Raw genomic sequence first — 18,746 nt, 5'->3', positions numbered from 1 at the left:
CAGGTCAGATTTGGATTGGATTCAGTAAAATCCAAATCTGATCCGATTAGCATCCCAATTTGGTTTGAAGTTCAATTGGATTTATTACAACATACTAAATTTATTATATATATATATATATATAATATATAATTTTTAAAAATACATTTTTTATAATTTTAAATATAATTATATAAATTTATATTTTAAAATCAATAAATATTAATCATAACCAAATTTTAACCAGGGCGTATGGAGTCAAATCTGAATTCAATCCAATTACATAAACACATCATTCCAACTTGAGATAATTAGATCAGATGTGGGGCCACATGTTTTCTGGTATCATTGACAAGCCTACTGGTAAAGCAGGGCAGTGTCATCTATGGATTGGGCCTAATCTAAGTGGTTCTAGATAGACCTGCCCTTTCCGAAGAGCCCAAATTAACTGAGTGTGATAACTGTGTAACCAATAGAAACACTCCACATCAGCCAGAAAAGTACATATTCCCCAAAAGCACTCAATCTTTCATTTCACATGCATAGCTGATGTAGTCATGTAGGGCATTATTATTGGTTATACAGTCTCAAGTTCACATCTCTGCCCCACAAAGGGCCACCCCATAACGCCCCACAGCACATCCCCATCGTGTATTGGAAACATCTCCCGATGATAGTACCAGTGACATCATTGGGAGATCTTCCCAATACACGGCGGGGATGTGCTGTGGGGCGGAGTTGTGATCTCGTCCCAAGCACAGTAATCACATTCAGCTAATCCAAAATATAAATAAAATATGGGTATTGTATCATATTTTTTATGACCAGTATGCTTTTTTTAACAATTAAGGGAGTGTTGGACAACATGGTTGTTTTTACTTTTGAAAACAAAGACAATTGCCACACAAAAAGGAAATACTAATAAGAGATTTATTTTAACAATTAAGGGGTGTTTGACAATATGGTTGATTTTGTTTTTGAAAAGAAAAAGGCTCCTGGTTCTGAAGTTTTGAAAAAAAAAAGCACAAAGTTCAAGATACTAACACATCCCTTTCAGTTCCAACGGAGTGTATTGATACTTTGAATCAATGTTTTAAAAACCAACCTGGAGGCCAAACTGTTTTTACCTCTGGGTCGTAGGTCGTCGGTTCGACCGACCAGGTCGAGTGGTTCAGACCATGCCACATCAATGCATATATATATTGTATATAAAATTATATTTTAGCAATAAATAATGTATAAATATGTTTTAAATATGTTATATGTATTATTTTATATTTAATTTATGTTTTTTAATTTAATTTTTAATATTTTTATTTATAAAAAATATTAAAAATTGCAATTTGATGCCAAAAAAGGGGATTTTTCGCAAAAATAGCGAGGACAAGGCGCCTAGCTCCTTCGAACGCATAGAGATAGAAAAGTTACCTACATTTAAAAAAATCACTCCAACCAAATATTGGAGTGCAAAGTTATGGTCTCTGAAAGTTTTGCATGCATTGAGTATGCAACCCATAACCCAATCACTGGGTCAAATGGTTCTTGACCAAATCAACAGTTTTTAACCGTCTGACAAGTCTTGACTGAATTAGACTTGAAATCCTAACCAGGTGATGGTTTGAATGATTCGACCGGCCGAGTCAACGGCTAGTTGAAAACATTGCTTTGAACATTGTCAGACCCTATAGGATATCTACAATAACAAATGTAGAAGGGATCCAATCAAACCTCTAAATTTGTTAAATTGACACATTTGGACGATGATATTACAAGCATAATATTAAAATTATATTTTAAGACAATTATAATTAAAAGCACAATATGAAAACCTCGAAGCAATTAAGCCAATTAAGTCAGAGCTTAGATATTATTTTGAAACCAGATTCATATAACCGGCCCATATCGTTGATATAATGCTTAGATGATGACTATGATGGTGGTGGTGGTGAAAACAAAGAAACCTTTTGACCACCTATGCCAAGTTAGCAACAGTGGTTGGGCATTGGGGAATAGGTAATTTTGATTGATGTAGCAGTTGTTTTGGTTTAGAAAATGAAATACACATGTGGTCATCACCACCTAAAATGTTAAACTGAACTTTTTTGAATTTCAAATCTCTTCTATACTGTACTTTCAGCACCTATTTTAGTAGTTAATTTATGAATTAGAAAAACATCTTTGCCTTATGAAGCATTGAAGTTAATGACCCATTAATCAACATAGCCACACGGTATCACTCCAAACTCCAAAGAGTTCACATCTGCGCCTCACAACGTTCGACAGCACATCCCCGTTGTGTATTGGGAATATTCGCTTCTGATATATCATAGGGAGATGTTCCCCAATGCATGGCGGAGATGTGCTGTGGGACGTTGTGGGGCGCAGATCTGAACTCCACTCCAAAAAGCCATGGACTTAAAATGTGCAGATGCTGAAATTATTGATGCACCCAATACAGGCTCTGTGTGGTATGGATAAGGATTAAATTATTGATGCACCCAATATGATAATATTTAAAGGTGAGTATTAATACATATTGAATATCAATATGGCTGATACTCAACTTTTTTTAACTTTTTTTAGGCATTAGAGGAAGAGGGATTAGATCCCAAAGTTTTAAGGTTTTTTGTATCATCTTATCCAGCCATTTTCAAGTCAACCAATATGGATAATGGATACAAGATAAGGTGTACTGTATCGATATTTTAGGTCATGTTTGGTATGTCTTTTCGTGCGGTCTATTGGTTATTTACAAGTTTGGCGGACTACGATTCAGTCTTTTTCCGTTTGGTTCATAGTATATCTAGTTGCCAAAAGCTACCGCACCAAAAAGATGTGAAAAGCCTAAAACGGGTGATTTTCAAGAAGCTTCAAATGGAGTTTTTGCATTTTTTTATATTCGTCTTTGTACAGAAAAATGCACGGAAAGACACATCGTAACCAAACAGGCTTTAGGCCACTTAAATCTTAATGTAAAAGCTTAATGCATCTTTTGACTGTCAGAGCTACTAAAAGATCTTTCCAAAAGGACTTGCCAAACAACCCCTTAATCCTTGGGTATGGACAATAAACTTATACATCCTGCTCCATCTCCATCCTTGAATCCCCACTAATGTGTATTATATAATACAAAAAAATAAATAAATAAAAGGAAAAAAAGAAATATTCAATCGAATTTAATATTATATTGTTAAAGAATTCAATACTGGATTATATGACATTATTGTTTATAATACCTTAACACACACATTATCTTGTGTAGCAAAATCTTTGGGTCTGGACGTGCAGTACCTACAAATCATTATAGGCCTCTCAGCTTGTTGTTGGATGCCCCAATTTAAAAGGATTAGAAAGAACCAACACATGGGTCTGGACGTGGAGTATGGCCACAATTATGTGGTTTTATTTTCTATGTGGGGATGGTGGAAACATAGTTAATTCTTTTGTCTGAAAAAATAATTAGTTTCAAACTGTTTGGAGAAAAATTGAATCACTTGTACATGATTTGCCGGGCAAAACACCAACTAGGGTGGATGCCTCCGGGCTCCAGACTCCAGTTTTTCTTGTTGTAAGACATGTAGTATCTTGGTCGTTTGAAATTTCCTCTTTTTTTAGATGACGCCCTACAAATTTAATGCTGGGAGTACTGAAAGTATTTATTGACTTTATATGACAATGTCTGTACCACCTAAAGCATGGTAGTACTGGGCCTGGGCTTTTTAATGGACGCCCAAAGGCCAAAGCATGGGTCACTTTGGAGCTAGCCATTTTACTTTCAACATGCCCATGTGATTTGGAGCAAAAATAAGCTTGAAGCATGACCACTACTGTGTGATTTTGTTGTGATATATATGGAATGTGGGAGAATGTTCTGTTGCAAAACTCTTTAAAAAAAATGTTTTGGATATAAAGCATGTAGTAGTTGACTACAACAAATTCAACTAATAATGTTGATTTGGGTCTAGCTCTAGCCTCTAGACACTGTCTTAGACAGGACCCATTAACCCCATCGACTAAGGGACAAGGCATTCCCATGTGTCAAGCGACTGCCTTTATTTTCACCTCTTGATTTGTTTGTTTGTTTGTCTGTTTGTTTGTTTATAAAAATCTTATAACTTGTATATCATCAATCCATATTCAACTTTGTTTGGATGAGATTCATAGTTTGTGCCTTCAGGCTGTTTTTTGGTTTGATAGAAAGCAAGAGAGAAACAGAAAGTTGCTTAAATTTTGTTAAGAATTTCCCTTCAACTTTCTATTTCTCTCTATTTTCTATTAAATAAACTTAGCTTTTTGATAGAAAATAAAGGCTATATTTGTTTTGATAGAAAATAAGAGAAATAATCAAATAAGCATAACCTTAAAGCTTAAATGTGTTTTTGACTTTAGATTATGATGTTTTTACAAAATCTCAGAGCAAATTTTGACTCGATTTTATTTTATACAGTCTAAAGCTCAAAAGCAAAAAAGTAGGGTAAAACAAAACCTGAATCCAAAGAAAAAGTGAATCAGAACTTGCATTCTTAGAGAGTTCATATTCACATGGATCATCTTGGTGTCAGGAGCGGCCAACTAACAATACAAGTAGGTGTTTTTTTTAATGGTGAAAACAGAAGTGGCCCTGGTTTACTCATGAGCTTTTCATCCTGTTTAATCCTTATACAATTACTCTGCCTTCACACTCAAAATCCGGTAGGCTTACTTTAGAAAAAATGTACAAATGCAAGTATGTAGGATGTAAATGTGTATATGGTATTTCTAAACCTTGTATTTTCACGCTCTTACCAAATAAAATGATGCAAATGATTTTATTTGCACAAATGCCTTTTGTAACTAGTTCATGTTAGTTGAAGGCAACGGCTGTGAAGTAGGCTGTGGAACCAATGCTACACTAAATGATAAGTGGCTTGGCCAATCATGGGAGATATAATTTTCTTAGGCTGTGTTTGGTTGCAATGCAAATTTATTTGCATTGATGCGAAACTGTGGCAGTGCAAATGATTTCAGTGTAAATTCTGACCTATTCTTATTTCAAATTTTAGCTTATTTTGTTTGATTGCGTTACAAATGAAATGAATTAAGACATGAAGCAGAGTAAAGTAAAACCAAATACAAAGTTAAATGAAAATTTACATTTTTTTTTCATTTGCACTCTCATGCATTTGTACTAGTGCAAATAAAATTACACTGCAACCAAACACAACCTTAGCTTCAAGATTTCAGACCTCAATTTTCTTTTAATTGGGTTAGCAGGAGTGCTGATTGGGTGGCTCATCAGGGCGGTGTTTGGCACCGCGTATTTTCGGTCCTGTCCACGGAATTTGGTCCCGTTCAGTTGGGTGTGGACGGGACCGGTCCATGCCACACCTCAATATACCGTGGACAGGTCTCGTCCACACCCCAATATATCGTCAATGGGAAAAACTCGTGGATACGTCCTATCCACGGTTTATTTTTGATCCCATGCTTCAAAGAGTAGGGGTCAAACGTTGTGTGATATAAGACAGACTACAGATACACCTTTGGTTTTATCTCTAAAATTCTTGTAGTTGCATTTCAGTTGTATGATCTAAAATATTAATATTTTACTAAATTTTTTAATTTTTATAAATTTTTAATGTTTTTATCAATAAAATAATATTTTTAGATATTTAAAATATATTTTTTAATTATTTTACTATTGTTTTATAAAAAATTAATATTTATCACAAGGTTTTTAAAACCAACCTAGAGAATGAACCGGTCAGGGGTCTGGTTCCCAGGTCAAACGGTCCGACCATTCAAACCGAACAGTCGGACCATTCTAACAAAAAAATTAAAAAAATAAGAAATTATCAAAATCGTTGAATAGATCGAACGGTTCAACTGCTCGGGTCAACGATTTGTTAACCAAATCATCATTTTTTACAAATCTCTGGTTTTGGAGAAAAACAGAACCAGTCACTTGACCAGTTCCTGATTTTTTTTATCCGACTATCCGGTCTAGCCCGGTTTTGAAAACCTTGATTTATTGGTTAATATTAATTCATTGATGCATTTTTTAAAAATATTTATCATATAAAATGCAAAAGTTAGACATTTATGATTAACTGTGTATATCATTTATAAAATGTATGGGATACATGGAATCAAAAAAGTGTGGTGTGGACCAATCCACACCACGCTACAAAACGCCATTGTGGGTGTGGATTGGTTTAGTCCACACAATTTGTTCACAGTTCAAAACAGTTGTAGCCTGTGGTTTGGTGTAGATTGATCTCTGCCATAGGGTGTGGTGTGGATTAGTTCACACCCACTAATTTCTCATCACACTACAAAACACCCCCCAAGTTGTTACATTTTGTTCTCATTCACAAGTATGGAATGATTCGATTACGAGTTATCCTCCTTGAATAGAACTAGTGTTAATCTTTTGTTGTGTATTCTATTTATTTCCAAAAAAAAAAAAGAATTGAATGCTTGTGGGTAGAGGTGTCAATTGGACTGGATTTGGTCCAACCCGATTCAGTCTAATATGAATCCACTTACAAATGGATTGGACCCAATCCGGTCCAAATCCAGTACAAACTAAATCCAATCCAGTCCATTAAAATATAAATGGACTGGATTGGATCCAATTCAAACCGAATGAAATATCACAAATTATCATGGTTTTCAAAATCGGATTGGACCGGACAGTCGAATCGGAAAAATCGGTAACTGGTCAGGCCCCTGGGTCTAGTTATACTGAAAATCGGAAATCTCTAAAAAACATTGAAAAAGTCAAAAAAATGCTAACCCTGACGGTCGGACCGCTAAATTGTTCAACTCGGACAGCAATTCGCGGGTTCTCTTTTTTATTTTTATTGTTTTAAATAAAATAAAAAATAAAAAATAAAATTACGTTAATAACCCCATCCCAAATCAATTAATTGAATGTAGGGTTAGAACCCCACTTTTGTTCTAACCCTTCGTTCTTCCCTCTTCTTAGTCCTTACACCCAACTGACCACCTACTGCGGCCAGTACCTACAACGTTCAACGACGACATACACCAGCCAACGGTGATTAACGACGACCGGCAATGGTGAGTTTGCAGCAGCAACCAGAGTTTTTTGCAATTTGTAGAACTTCTAGGCTTTGCGGCAAACGAGTTTGTAGCGGCGGCCATTCCTCACACCCAACTGACCACCTGTGGCGGCCAACACCTCCAGCATTCAACGACGACACACATTGAACAACCGCGATTAACAGCGATCGACGATGGCGAGTTTGCAGCAACGGCCAGCGTTTTTTGCAATTTGCAGCACTTCCAGGCTTTGTGGCAAGCGAGTTTGCAGTGGTGGGCAGTTCTAAAGATTTGGAGATTGATTGTGAGTGTTTTTGACACCTAGGAGCAGTTCTAAAGAAAATCTCAGAAATTAAAGAAAACACAAGGTTTTGAAGTTTTTGATTGGTTGAAGCTTAGGGAGCATCATTTAGCATGGTGATTAGGTACAAATTAATATAATTTTTTGATCAATTTGGTAAAATTAATGTATATTGAAGTCTTTTAGAGATCAATCCTGGTTGCATAGCAATCTAACATTTTAGAGTGAATGCTCCTATTTCTCCCCTTTTATTTTGGTGCCAGGGGAATCTATCCCTGTGAATCTTGATTTTATGTCAAGGATATTTGCATTTTAGGATTTAATATTCTAGAGTTTTTTTTCTGTACTTTTTGCAATTTTCCGTTTTATTTTTCCATTTTTTCTATATTTTTTTTTTTGTGTTTTTTTCTGTAGTTTTTAGAAAATTTCTATATTTTATTTTTTATATTTTTTATGTATTTTGTACTGTATTATTTTTTATTTAGATAGTTTTATTTTCTGTTTTTATTTAATTTTATGCTATTTTTTATTATTTCTATTTTTTTAAAATTTATTTATGACATCATGGGTCGAACCGTTCAACCCGAACGGTTGAACCACTTAATTGGAAACTGGTCTCTTAACAAGTTCTGTTTCCGGTTCGTTTTTAAAAACCATGCAAATTATATTAAAAAACAGAACATATAAAATTTATAAAAGTATATTAAAATAAAATAAAAAACTGAAAATTACAAAAAGATACCCTTTTGGCATTAAAAAAGCACTTTTGCAAAAGTGCTTTGATAAACCTCGTGTTTTCTAGGGTAATTTACCCCCCCCCCCCCTATTGGGGTAAATTACTTAAACTTCCGTCGTGTTTTCTAGTAAATACTTTTAATGTCCAAAATTCTTACCTTTTAACATTTGGGAGAAATTACAATTTGACATTAAGAATCTAACCGAAAATGATGTTATCATGCTTTTAAGCACCTCAAAAATCTCAACTTAAAAGTAAAAAAAAAAAAACACTCTGAAGTTAAAAGCACAATCAATTCTTGAAATCCCACATGAAAAAGAAAGGAAAATCAATAGAACCAGAGGATCGGGTTGGGTCACCTCCCCAACTTCTTATCAATATAATTCAGCACCAATTTAGGTGGGAATTATAAGCAACCTATCTATACAAATATAAATATCATGTTTTGTCGTGGCCTATTTGACTCGTTCTATAACATGTCGATTCATTGAATGGTAGAGAAACAAACGACAAATTTTGTTTCATTTGATTGTTTGGATTTGCTTTTCTTTTGTAAAATTTAAGACGTTATTTAGTTTGTGGGAATAAGGGTTTGGAATCGGAATCAGAATCAGAATAGGTTATTCTAATTTCAATTGTTTGGTTAGATAGAATCGAAATTTTATTCTCATTTCTGCTGGAATAGCATTTCCTCTTTTAAGGAAATGGTCATTCCTTGCCCCTTCCTTGAAAATGGAATCCCATTCCTACTGATTTCAATTCCCATTTCTATTCATGTCTGAACTAAATAGACTTTTAATTTCCAAAAATTAATTAAATATTTACTTCTGATTTTATTTTATTTTTAGCCCTTTGCTTTTTTATTCTCTTTCCTCATGATGATGATAATGATGATTTTATTTTATGCATATAGGTTGACTTTGCAAAAGCTAAAATCATGTTATGAAACCATCATTAATTATGGGCTGTTGATTGTGATATATGAACTATCAAAATTCAAACACATGCAATGTTTTCTTTTCCTCCATTAGTTGACTGATCTTTGATTTTAGTACTACAATCTTCCAACATTTCAATTTCCTTTATAATAAATCATAACATTGACCATCCAATTAAGTTGTATTTGCCCATGCATCCCTTTCAACAATTATTCATTATAAATTATTATGTCTTTTATACATACATACATATATATATATATATATATATATTTTTTTTTTATATAAATCAAAATGGTTGGGTTGGTTTCGATTTTAAATTAAATCGACCTAATCTATTTAAATATATATTTTATATTTAAAACTGTTAAATAAAGATATTCTAGTTTTACATAAAAATTGAAATATCTGACAACCCAAACTTGCACCACACAGGCACATGGGCCATGGGGGGCATGGATGAACTTAGAGCCAAAACCGACCAAAACTGATCCAACCTGACTCAAACCGACCAGGTCAGTTTTGCTTAACACTGGGTCAGTTTCGGTTTCCATCTCAGATAACCCGATCAGGTCGGGTCGGTTGGAAAAACCTCAGTAAACCGACCCAACCCGACCCATGAACAGCCCTATTTATAGGAAAAAACTAAATATTCACCATATTTTTGGGAGTAAAGTATTTCTTGAAAATTTTCATTTCTTGAATATTTTTGGAAAGTTATCTTAATTGTTGATAGAAAAGCGAAAGGTGTAAACAATTTCATTTCTTTAATATCATACAAATTTTTATAATAGAAATAAATATAAAAAAAATAGTATCATTTTTTTCAATTGCAGATGGTCATAATATATCCAAAATTTTCAATAATGTATCCAATTTAATTATTTTTTAATTTGATTAATAAAAGTATCATAAATGTATCTAATTTAATTATTACTATTATTATCATTATTTAGACAACATGCAAAATAATAAAAAATGTGTCTAATTTATATATATGATAATCATAAGGTTGTATGGAATATCAAATAAATTGAAAATATATAATTTGATAAAATAAGGAAAATAAACTCAATCTTAAGGGGTGTTTGCTAATATGTACGATAATCATATTTACCGAGTATACCTCTTTACTGTACGAACCAAATATGAACAGCAACTGTGTGATGTAAATTTGTATTTGACAAAAAAGAAAAAGTTCTGTTCTTTTTCATTAAACCCCATTATTCATTTTTGGTGGGAAGTTGTCAAATAGTTGAAAAAAATAGAATGAATACAAATAAAAGAAAACCTAAACACTAAAAATTCAAAAGTAAAGACACTCAAGCGCCGTCAGTTTAACCTAGATTATCATAAAAATTAACAAAAAATATGAAATCAACTATTGATAATGGAACCAAATAGGAGCATATAGCTTCTTTGGATCTTAGAGTATAGATTTGTCGCCTTCTGGTAGGATTGAATTTGAGCCAAATTGAGTTGAATATTTGGCTATTCAGTTGTGCTCAGTAGAAAAACATGAGTTCAAATTCAGCTGAAGCTTGTTAATGAGCTAAGCTTCATATAAGAAATAAAAATCATACGAATAAAATTAAAATATCATATAAGCTCAATTAAATTCACAAGCTTCACGAGGTAAGCTTCATTAAGTTCACAAGCTTCAGTAAACCGCTGAACTGGTTGGTTAATCGTTTGAATTGTTTTGATCGTTTTTCAATTTTTTTTGTCAGAACAGGCTAACTGTTCGGATCGAACGGTCGGACCATTCGAATCGGTAATCGGACCTCTGACTGGTTCGGTTTTAAAAACCATAATCATACATATAGATATCCCATTAAAAATAAAATCATGTATACATACATAAATGCATACATGCATACATGCATGCACACACATACAGAACTACATAGATACATTTATAGATGCATGTCAACACTTTAACATATATGGGGTTGAATCTAAGTTGAGTTCAGCTGAGTAGACTTAACCTTAACCCGAGTCCAGATCTCCTGCTCACATCTACCCACATAATATCACAGTCACACATGAAAAATATCTTATCCTCTATATAGTATCATGCATGGGGAGATGTTCCCGATGCATGTTTGGTGTATTGTGAGCAGGAGATCCGGAGTCCCTTAACCCTAATCTGAACTTCAACCCAATCCGACTTTCTTGGATGTACGGTGAATGATAATATGTAAGGACCATATCATATGCATCTGAGGTTCCGGCAACGCCGCCGAGTATGATTGAGATAAAAGTGATGGGGATTTGTGTAAGCGGATGGTCCCTGCAACAGACCATCACTTGGTCATGTTACATTGTTTTCTTAGATTTATATGCATTTAGAAGCAGATCGTGGTTCCAGAAAAAAGCCGTTAATTAATTTCTCCCTTATTCATTCCCCTTTTATTATCCATCCAAAGATCTCACTCCCGATCCCTTTCAAGGTTTCCATCCAAAGCTCTCTCTTTCTTTCAAACTTCTCACTCTGTCTGTCTGTCTGTCTGCCTTTCTGTGCGGTCTGTGTGGGTTTATCCTCTTTTTTTTCATCTAAGGTTAAAGCACATGGGTGGAGATTCTCCATTAAAGAAAATCAATTCAAAAGTTGGAGACAACGATGCTTATAATCGATGGAAAGTGAGAGGGCTGTTGAATCATTGCTTCCCTTTTCTTATCAACTTCTGCACTACAAAAGCAAATAACAAATCTAGCCTCTTCAAAATCCTTTAATACCAATGCTATCCCTTAGCAAATTACTATAATACCCCTTTAATCCCCTTCATTAAGGGTGTTTATGATTTGGTTAACTGAACCATAGACTTCTTTATAGTCCGAACCATTCTTTCGGTTTTTTGAAACCAAAATCTAAATCGAACCAAAAGCAATCGGTTAATGGATTGACTAGTTTGTTTTTTCGATTTTTTTATTTTTTAATTTATAATATATTATCAATAAATATATAAATATATAATATAAATACTAGAAATATATGTAACATATTAAATTATAAATAATATATAATATATATGAAAAAATATATAGAATATATATATATATATATATACCGATTGATTCGATTAACTACCGATTTTTTGGTTTTTTTATGACCACCCCTATCACTCACCTCTGAATTTGATCTATCTGACCTGATTTCTACACAAAGAACTAGTTTAACCCAAGTTTGTTCTAATGGTTCAACCCATGTACAATATTGAGTCGACAGGCCACATGGGTTTTGGCTAAAATTAACTAATCCTAATTTGGATAAAAACTGCTAAAACCCAATATCTAATCCAATTTGAGTTAAATCAACTGAAACAAATTAATTAAAAAAACTAAAACCTGGTCAAATCGGGTCAATGGGCTGACCTATATGATACGCCATTCACTAGATTGAATTCAAATGAAATTTTGTTAAATATCTGTCCATCCTTCCTGAGAGCAAAATGGTGGGTCCATCCAAAGCTGCTGCATTTCATCTGAAGATGGTGGATTCAAATATTCTACTCAGTGGAAAGAAAAGCAAAGCTCACCTGTTTTACTATTGCTGGGCTATACCGTTTTAATCTAATCATGAAAAGTTCAGACTTTTTCTATAAGAACAAAGTGCTTAAAGACAAGCCCACTAACTCTAGTGAAAGCTAGAAGTGCATTTTTGAATGGTGGAAAGTGAGAACTAAGTTCGATGTACCTCAACTGATTTGATCCTTTCAATCGATTCCCTTGGATTTTATTCTTGTACGACATAAATGTGTCATTGACCAAAAGGAAAATTGAAATGCGATAATTTAGTATCCAAACTTTTAAAATATATTAATCTAGTATTTGTCATTAATCAGCCATTAAATGTCATTTGAAAATACATAAATACCCTTCAAGTGTCATCTAATTCTCTTTATCAACTATTCAAACGTTGACAAAAAATAAACAGTCCCAAATCTTTGCCTCTTTTGTTCAAGAAAGTTGGGGTCATTAGAATGTCCACTGAGACGTAACTCCAACTTTCTTAAATAACAGAGGCAGGTATTTAGGACTGTTCATTTTTGCCAACGTTTGGATGGTTGGTAAAGAGAATTAGAAGACAATTGAAGGGTATTTGTGTCTTTTCAAATGGCACTTAACGGCTGGTTAACGGACCGATTAATGGCAGGTATTAGATTGGCACGTTTTGAAAGTTTGGGTGCTAAATTATTGCATTTTAAAATTCGATGACCAACGTGGCACTAGAACCAAAGTACAGGATACTAATTTGGGCCCTAAGAAAATCTAAATCAAACCAATGAGCATTAATAGGAAGCTTATCTCGAGAAGAGAAAGAAAATCTATACCACCCCACCCAATAATGTGTAGCCTCTTAGCGGATGTTTGGTATCCATGAAGCTTATTTGATATTTGCTTTAAACATTTTTCAACAATTCAATGTCACTAACACCATTAGGCGTCCCATGTGCCAAACAGTAAAAAATGCCTCAGAAAATAAAAATTGATAAATGGCTGTTATGTTTGTGCCTTGAATTCTTTATTGCGACCCGCTTCATGAATTCGCTCCGAATTAATTTGAGAAAAACCCGAAGGTAAATTTTCATAATGGTTTGTGGTAGATGCATAGGTAGCCCACCATAAATCACTATTAGGGGTGTGGGGGCACAGCCCCCACAACGGCATGGACTCGACCCATATTCATCTTATAGGTCCGAACCGAATATAAAGAGTTATGCATTTTTCGGGGGTTTTCTCTTTTGTATACAGAGTCTAAGTCTTGTGAGAGACGAGTGAGACATTGGGTGTATTTGAGGCTTAGGGTTTTCTATGAGAGCACAACTCTGTATTTTTTCTCCATTACCAACTTTATAGTGGATTTCTATTCCTCCTTCTCCCGTGGACATAGACTATAAGCTGAACCAAGTAAATCTGTGTGTGTTCTCTATACTTGTTTCTCTTTATCTCTGTTTTACTTTCATTTTAAGTGCCATTCGAATCTGTTTTCTTGGGTTTTTTCACAACAATGACTCTCATGTAAATTGAAATAAACATCTATCAATTAAATGGATCAATCAAACAATGAATTAATCAACTGAGTGGTGGCTCGATTAGCATGTTAGCTGGGTAGTCCCACCAGAGAAGTAGGATTCAAATCCTGCTATTATCAATTAGGTTGAAAAGTTAGTGTGTATTGTATCAAGTACAAAAAAAAAAATCAAACAATGAATTGAACATTTTTCTGTTAAATGCGGCGTTGAATTGATGTTGATGCTCCGAAAAAACACCACGATACCGAACACCACCTTAGAGTCCGATCCGATAAGCAGGCATGCCATGCTGCCTTGATGGGGTAAATCTGAACCAATTAACCATCTATCAGATCCCACCAACTCATTTCGCATTCCTTTTACTGCAGAACAAAGTGCAAAAGACAATTTAGTGAAACTATTTCAGCAGAAAAATCAAAATACATATAAAGTTGATCACTTACATCAGGGCCATTGGTTTTTTGTTTTCTCAGCCTTAATAACATCTAGACCCCACCAATGTATTCTTAGTGAGGGCCCACTTGACACAGAACCCTAAGCTCAAGTAGATCATTGGGTTGTAGTGAGAAGCCTGTTAGCTTGTAGCTGGATCTGTCAGTTCTGCTTTACAAGTTGCAACTGGCAACTGTATTCAATGGTCAGGCCCCTGGATCCTGTAACTGCAGCCAGCCACCATGGGTTGGCGGTTGACCCGGGCCGGTCCCTTTCTGGGTTGACATCTGGACTGGTCTGGTAACTATTGAAGGCATAGATAGGATCAAGGAAGACTGATGAAAATTTTCATTACCTACCATGTTCATCAATTGTTGACAAGGACAAAATCTGTAAATAATTTTTTTTTTAATTTTTCCATCCAATGAATGGTAGACACGTAGGCAGCCATCTGGATAAATTGCTACATCGTCCGGACACCGGAACTTATGATCGACGATTGAACCAAGATTTACTAAAGTAATCATCTCAAGTCTCGAGTCCCAACCACCTTCATTAGTTCATTTATTGCAGAATGCTGGACATCAGAAGATTAGTTGTAGCTGGGTCTTCTTCAGTCTTCACATAGAAGAATGAAAAGGCGAAGGCATCACAAACTCTCTCTGGTAGAAAGTGATGGTCTCTCCATTGATGTCCCTAACAACAAACCTTACAATGCTCACAACAACCTCAACTCAGAGACTCGAGCCAAATTATGGCCAATTCTCAGTACTGAGATCCTAACAGAATTGTTTAGAACCATAACCTCAAATTCCAAACCCAGGAACTAAAACAGAAGCAATGACTGTATATATGTTTATATACAAAGAGATGGATCATCTTCTGGAATAAACTGGAGGGGAAAAAATAGAAGAAGAAAACAGAACTCATCAATACTGATCACTTGGTGCCTCAGAGATGCTTTCCAAATGAGGTCTCCAGATACCGACACGCCCTCGCCTCCGATCTCTTTGTGTGGATATCTTCTCCGACAGGATCTCGGTCAGGTACTGATCAGATATCAGAAGCTTTGCTACGGCAATTGAAGAATTTCCATTGCTCTCCTGTTCTCTCTTCTTCTTCCTCTTGTTTGAACCTGTAGGCTTAGTCTTCTCGGGTGGTGAGTTCATGGGCATGAGAAAATAAATCTTCCCACGTTGAAGCTCAGCATCAGGAGGCAATATCACGATTTTTGGGACGACTCCGTCGTTGGACTCCGATGGCGAGGAAGGTTTCCTCAAGACGTGCTTAGGGTGTGCCTTCATGATCTCCCCTGCTTGAATTGTCCTACTGAATTCTTCGACATGGCCATTTGAGTGTACTATCCGAATTACATCGAGAGATCCACATGGAAGAATGCAGGAGATGCAGCATCTGATACTATTCTTCATAGCTCTTGTCTTCCTCTCTATAGCTCCCAACTTACACAGACACACAGACACAGAGAGAGAGAGAGAGAGAGAGAGAGAAAGAAGGAACAGCAATAGAAGAAATTAAGTGATGAATATTTATTAATTGGGAAGGAGAATGAGTACTCCCTTTTCTTTCCTCTGCATCACTGTCAATGAGGATGGGAATCAATCAACTAGAGCTATGGTAAGAAATAGTTCTATTATTATACTTCTTTTTATTTTTCTGTTTTTGGGGATTTTTTTTTCTTGCTTAGGATGAAATCCATGGATTGAATAATTGCACCTCATTCTGTACTTAATCTTTTGGATCCATCATTTAGGTGGCCCCTATTCTCCAACCCTCTCTTCTTGCCTTCTCTTATTCAATAATGGGGTGGGAGCTTTGTGGGTGACTCATGGTAGTCATTGATAGGGACCGCCAAGTAGGCGAAAACAGGGGATATAAGACGTCTGGTACCTGCTGATAGGTGCACACCTTGAACTCACCATGTGACACTTGTTCTTACATGGTTAGATGGGACAGGTAAGAGTTTGGTTGGGTGGCTACTGATGTGAGGACCTTGTTCAAAGATGAATGGAGAAAGAGAAAGAGAGAAGGAGGTGGGGGTCCTCGGAAAGAGATTTGTTTATGGAGGAGAAAGAGAGATGGTTTCATTTGGACTTAATGGTGTGAGGGGTAGGGCTTAGGACAATGAGGTATTGGGGCATAGAGAGATCTTCTTTTGAGGGTGTCATGATCTTTTCAACACTCCCAACTCAAGCAAGATGTGGAAATTGATTTTCATTGAAAAGAGGGGTCTGAGTCTGATGACTTTTACTTTATCATCTCTAGTGGTTGAGGGGAAGTGAAATGCTTTGACCCAATTGAAGACTGTATCACTGTACTGATGATAAGTGTCTCTCACTTAAAATAAGCATGGTGCTCTCCTGCAGCAATCATGGCGGGATCGTGGTACAAGAAGAAACAGTTACATGACAGAGAACTGACCCTCCATTATTCTCATCCATCTGAGCTGTTTCTACAGGCCACCTGAAATTAGACTAAAAAGAAAAAGAGATCTATTAACAGTGAAAAAAAAAGTTGGTCTGGTTTCTGGGCTACGACCCCTTGGCCCCCACCATTAAATTGTTAGGGTGGAGCAGTTAGTGGCAGCATGTGAGGTGTTGAAGAAGGTAGGTCCTTGGTGGGTGATGCTTAAAACTTAATCGTCTCTATTCACTTCTCAAAGCTAGTGACTTGTGGCACATTGGAACTGATTGAGGGTTTTGGAAAGATCAAAATGCCCTCTGCCCCCCCTATAACAAATCATAAACACATAAAGGATACAGTGAAGGGTATGAAATACTATGAAAGCAGTCTGGTTCCCATCTAGGAAAGGAATGGTTAGGTATGAGAAGGTATTGGGTGGTGGTCCTCTCCATACCTCATGGCCATCTCTCATTGAAGAAGGAACATGGGAGAAGCTCCTGCAGACCTACCAGACTTCGTTAGCATAGTTAATGTGTTCCCTTTATGTCTCTGCAGTCTGTGGTGCCAGGGTTCTCCATGGCAAATCCAGGAGTCCAACCATAGAAAACATCTAAATTAACCATGTATGTAGTTGTCATGTGTCCCCATGTGCATAAGTCCCATATTTCACCTTTTCCCTGAGAATGGTAGCCCTTGAGGCTTGAATTGTTTAAATTGGAAGTGAGAAACCCAACTCACTTTTTGCCAAAATATACCTTTTGCCATGTGCTAGAGGGCCATTGGGCCAAAACTTATCATAGGGTGTGATGTGGCCAAAGATATGAATCCGTTTTTTCGCCACCAGCTCGGCTGCCATGAGTTTGAAACATGTACAAAGAGGATGGTGCAGATTGCCTCCTATCTTATGAACAATGCAGGTACTGGTGCTAGCATGCCGGTCCGACTGGATGGATTAAAAGCAGGGATGCAACCTGGACTATGCATTTCTTAAACTTTGGAAGGGGCCAGGCCTGAAGCAGTGGAAATCCTTCAAAGTGGGTACCATCTTTCAATCCAAACCTAGAGTGTATAGAAACATGTTGGGATCAGAATCTTCTTACCTTTAGTTTTTTGAATAGGCTCAACTTCTTTGTACAAAATGATCTACCAATCTATTGTATGGAGTCCCAAATCAAGTTTATATGTTCAAGCATGAGTTGGGGCCTTGAATATCCAGATTGACTGTAAGTTCTGTAACTCCACCATCCTCTGTGTAGAAAATCAAATAAAATGAAATTAATAACCTTAGATGCAACCTTTTTGAAGAACATTTATAGGATTATTTTGGGGCAATATAAAGGAATAGGGTAAACTGAATGATTGAACTAATCTGATGGTCCACATGTTCACAGATTTATCTTAAAGATGTTTGTGTACTTAATGCTCTAGGGTCCCCTTACCAGCAATGGTTAAGTTGTTTTCTAAAATCCATACATATTAATTCAAAAATCAAAGTAATGAGAAAAGTCAGTCATAATGATGGGCATTATTTTCCTCAACCCTAGTAACAGCCAAAGATAGCATGATGATATTAGCTGCTTTTTCTCCAGTTTAATTCAACCATGAACTGTAATGGTCTAAACTCTCAGGCCTACTAATTATTATTATTAATATTTATTAACTATAATGTAAAAGAGCCTAATTAATAAATTTAGTTATAATCACATGCTTCTGTTTGGTGGGCAGTTATAATCATATGTTTTTCTTGTAATGTTTATATATCCAAATTTCATGATTCATCATGGTGAACTAACCATAGACTGGGTCTCTAATCCAACACATTCATGGTTTTATAGCCAAGTTTTCATCGATTTGTG

General features: G+C 35.6%; 1 protein-coding gene across 1 annotated transcript; it reads right to left on the bottom strand.

Annotated features, from left to right (window-relative positions):
- Positions 1–14,437: 14,437 nt before the first annotated feature.
- Positions 14,438–18,226, bottom strand: LOC104611586 (phosphatidylinositol 4-phosphate 5-kinase MSS4-like protein). The gene has a single exon (XM_010278719.3). It carries the CDS (start codon positions 15,897–15,899, stop codon positions 15,399–15,401), a length of 501 nt encoding a protein of 166 aa, XP_010277021.1. The 5' UTR covers positions 15,900–18,226; the 3' UTR covers positions 14,438–15,398.
- Positions 18,227–18,746: the final 520 nt, after the last annotated feature.

The sequence above is a fragment of the Nelumbo nucifera genome, chromosome 1, assembly GCF_055504915.1.
Source record: "Nelumbo nucifera cultivar China Antique chromosome 1, China Antique-T2T, whole genome shotgun sequence".
Classification (NCBI taxonomy): domain Eukaryota; kingdom Viridiplantae; phylum Streptophyta; class Magnoliopsida; order Proteales; family Nelumbonaceae; genus Nelumbo; species Nelumbo nucifera.
The sequence above is the reverse complement of the archived record's forward strand: the minus strand, read 5'-3'. Positions and strand labels throughout refer to the sequence as shown.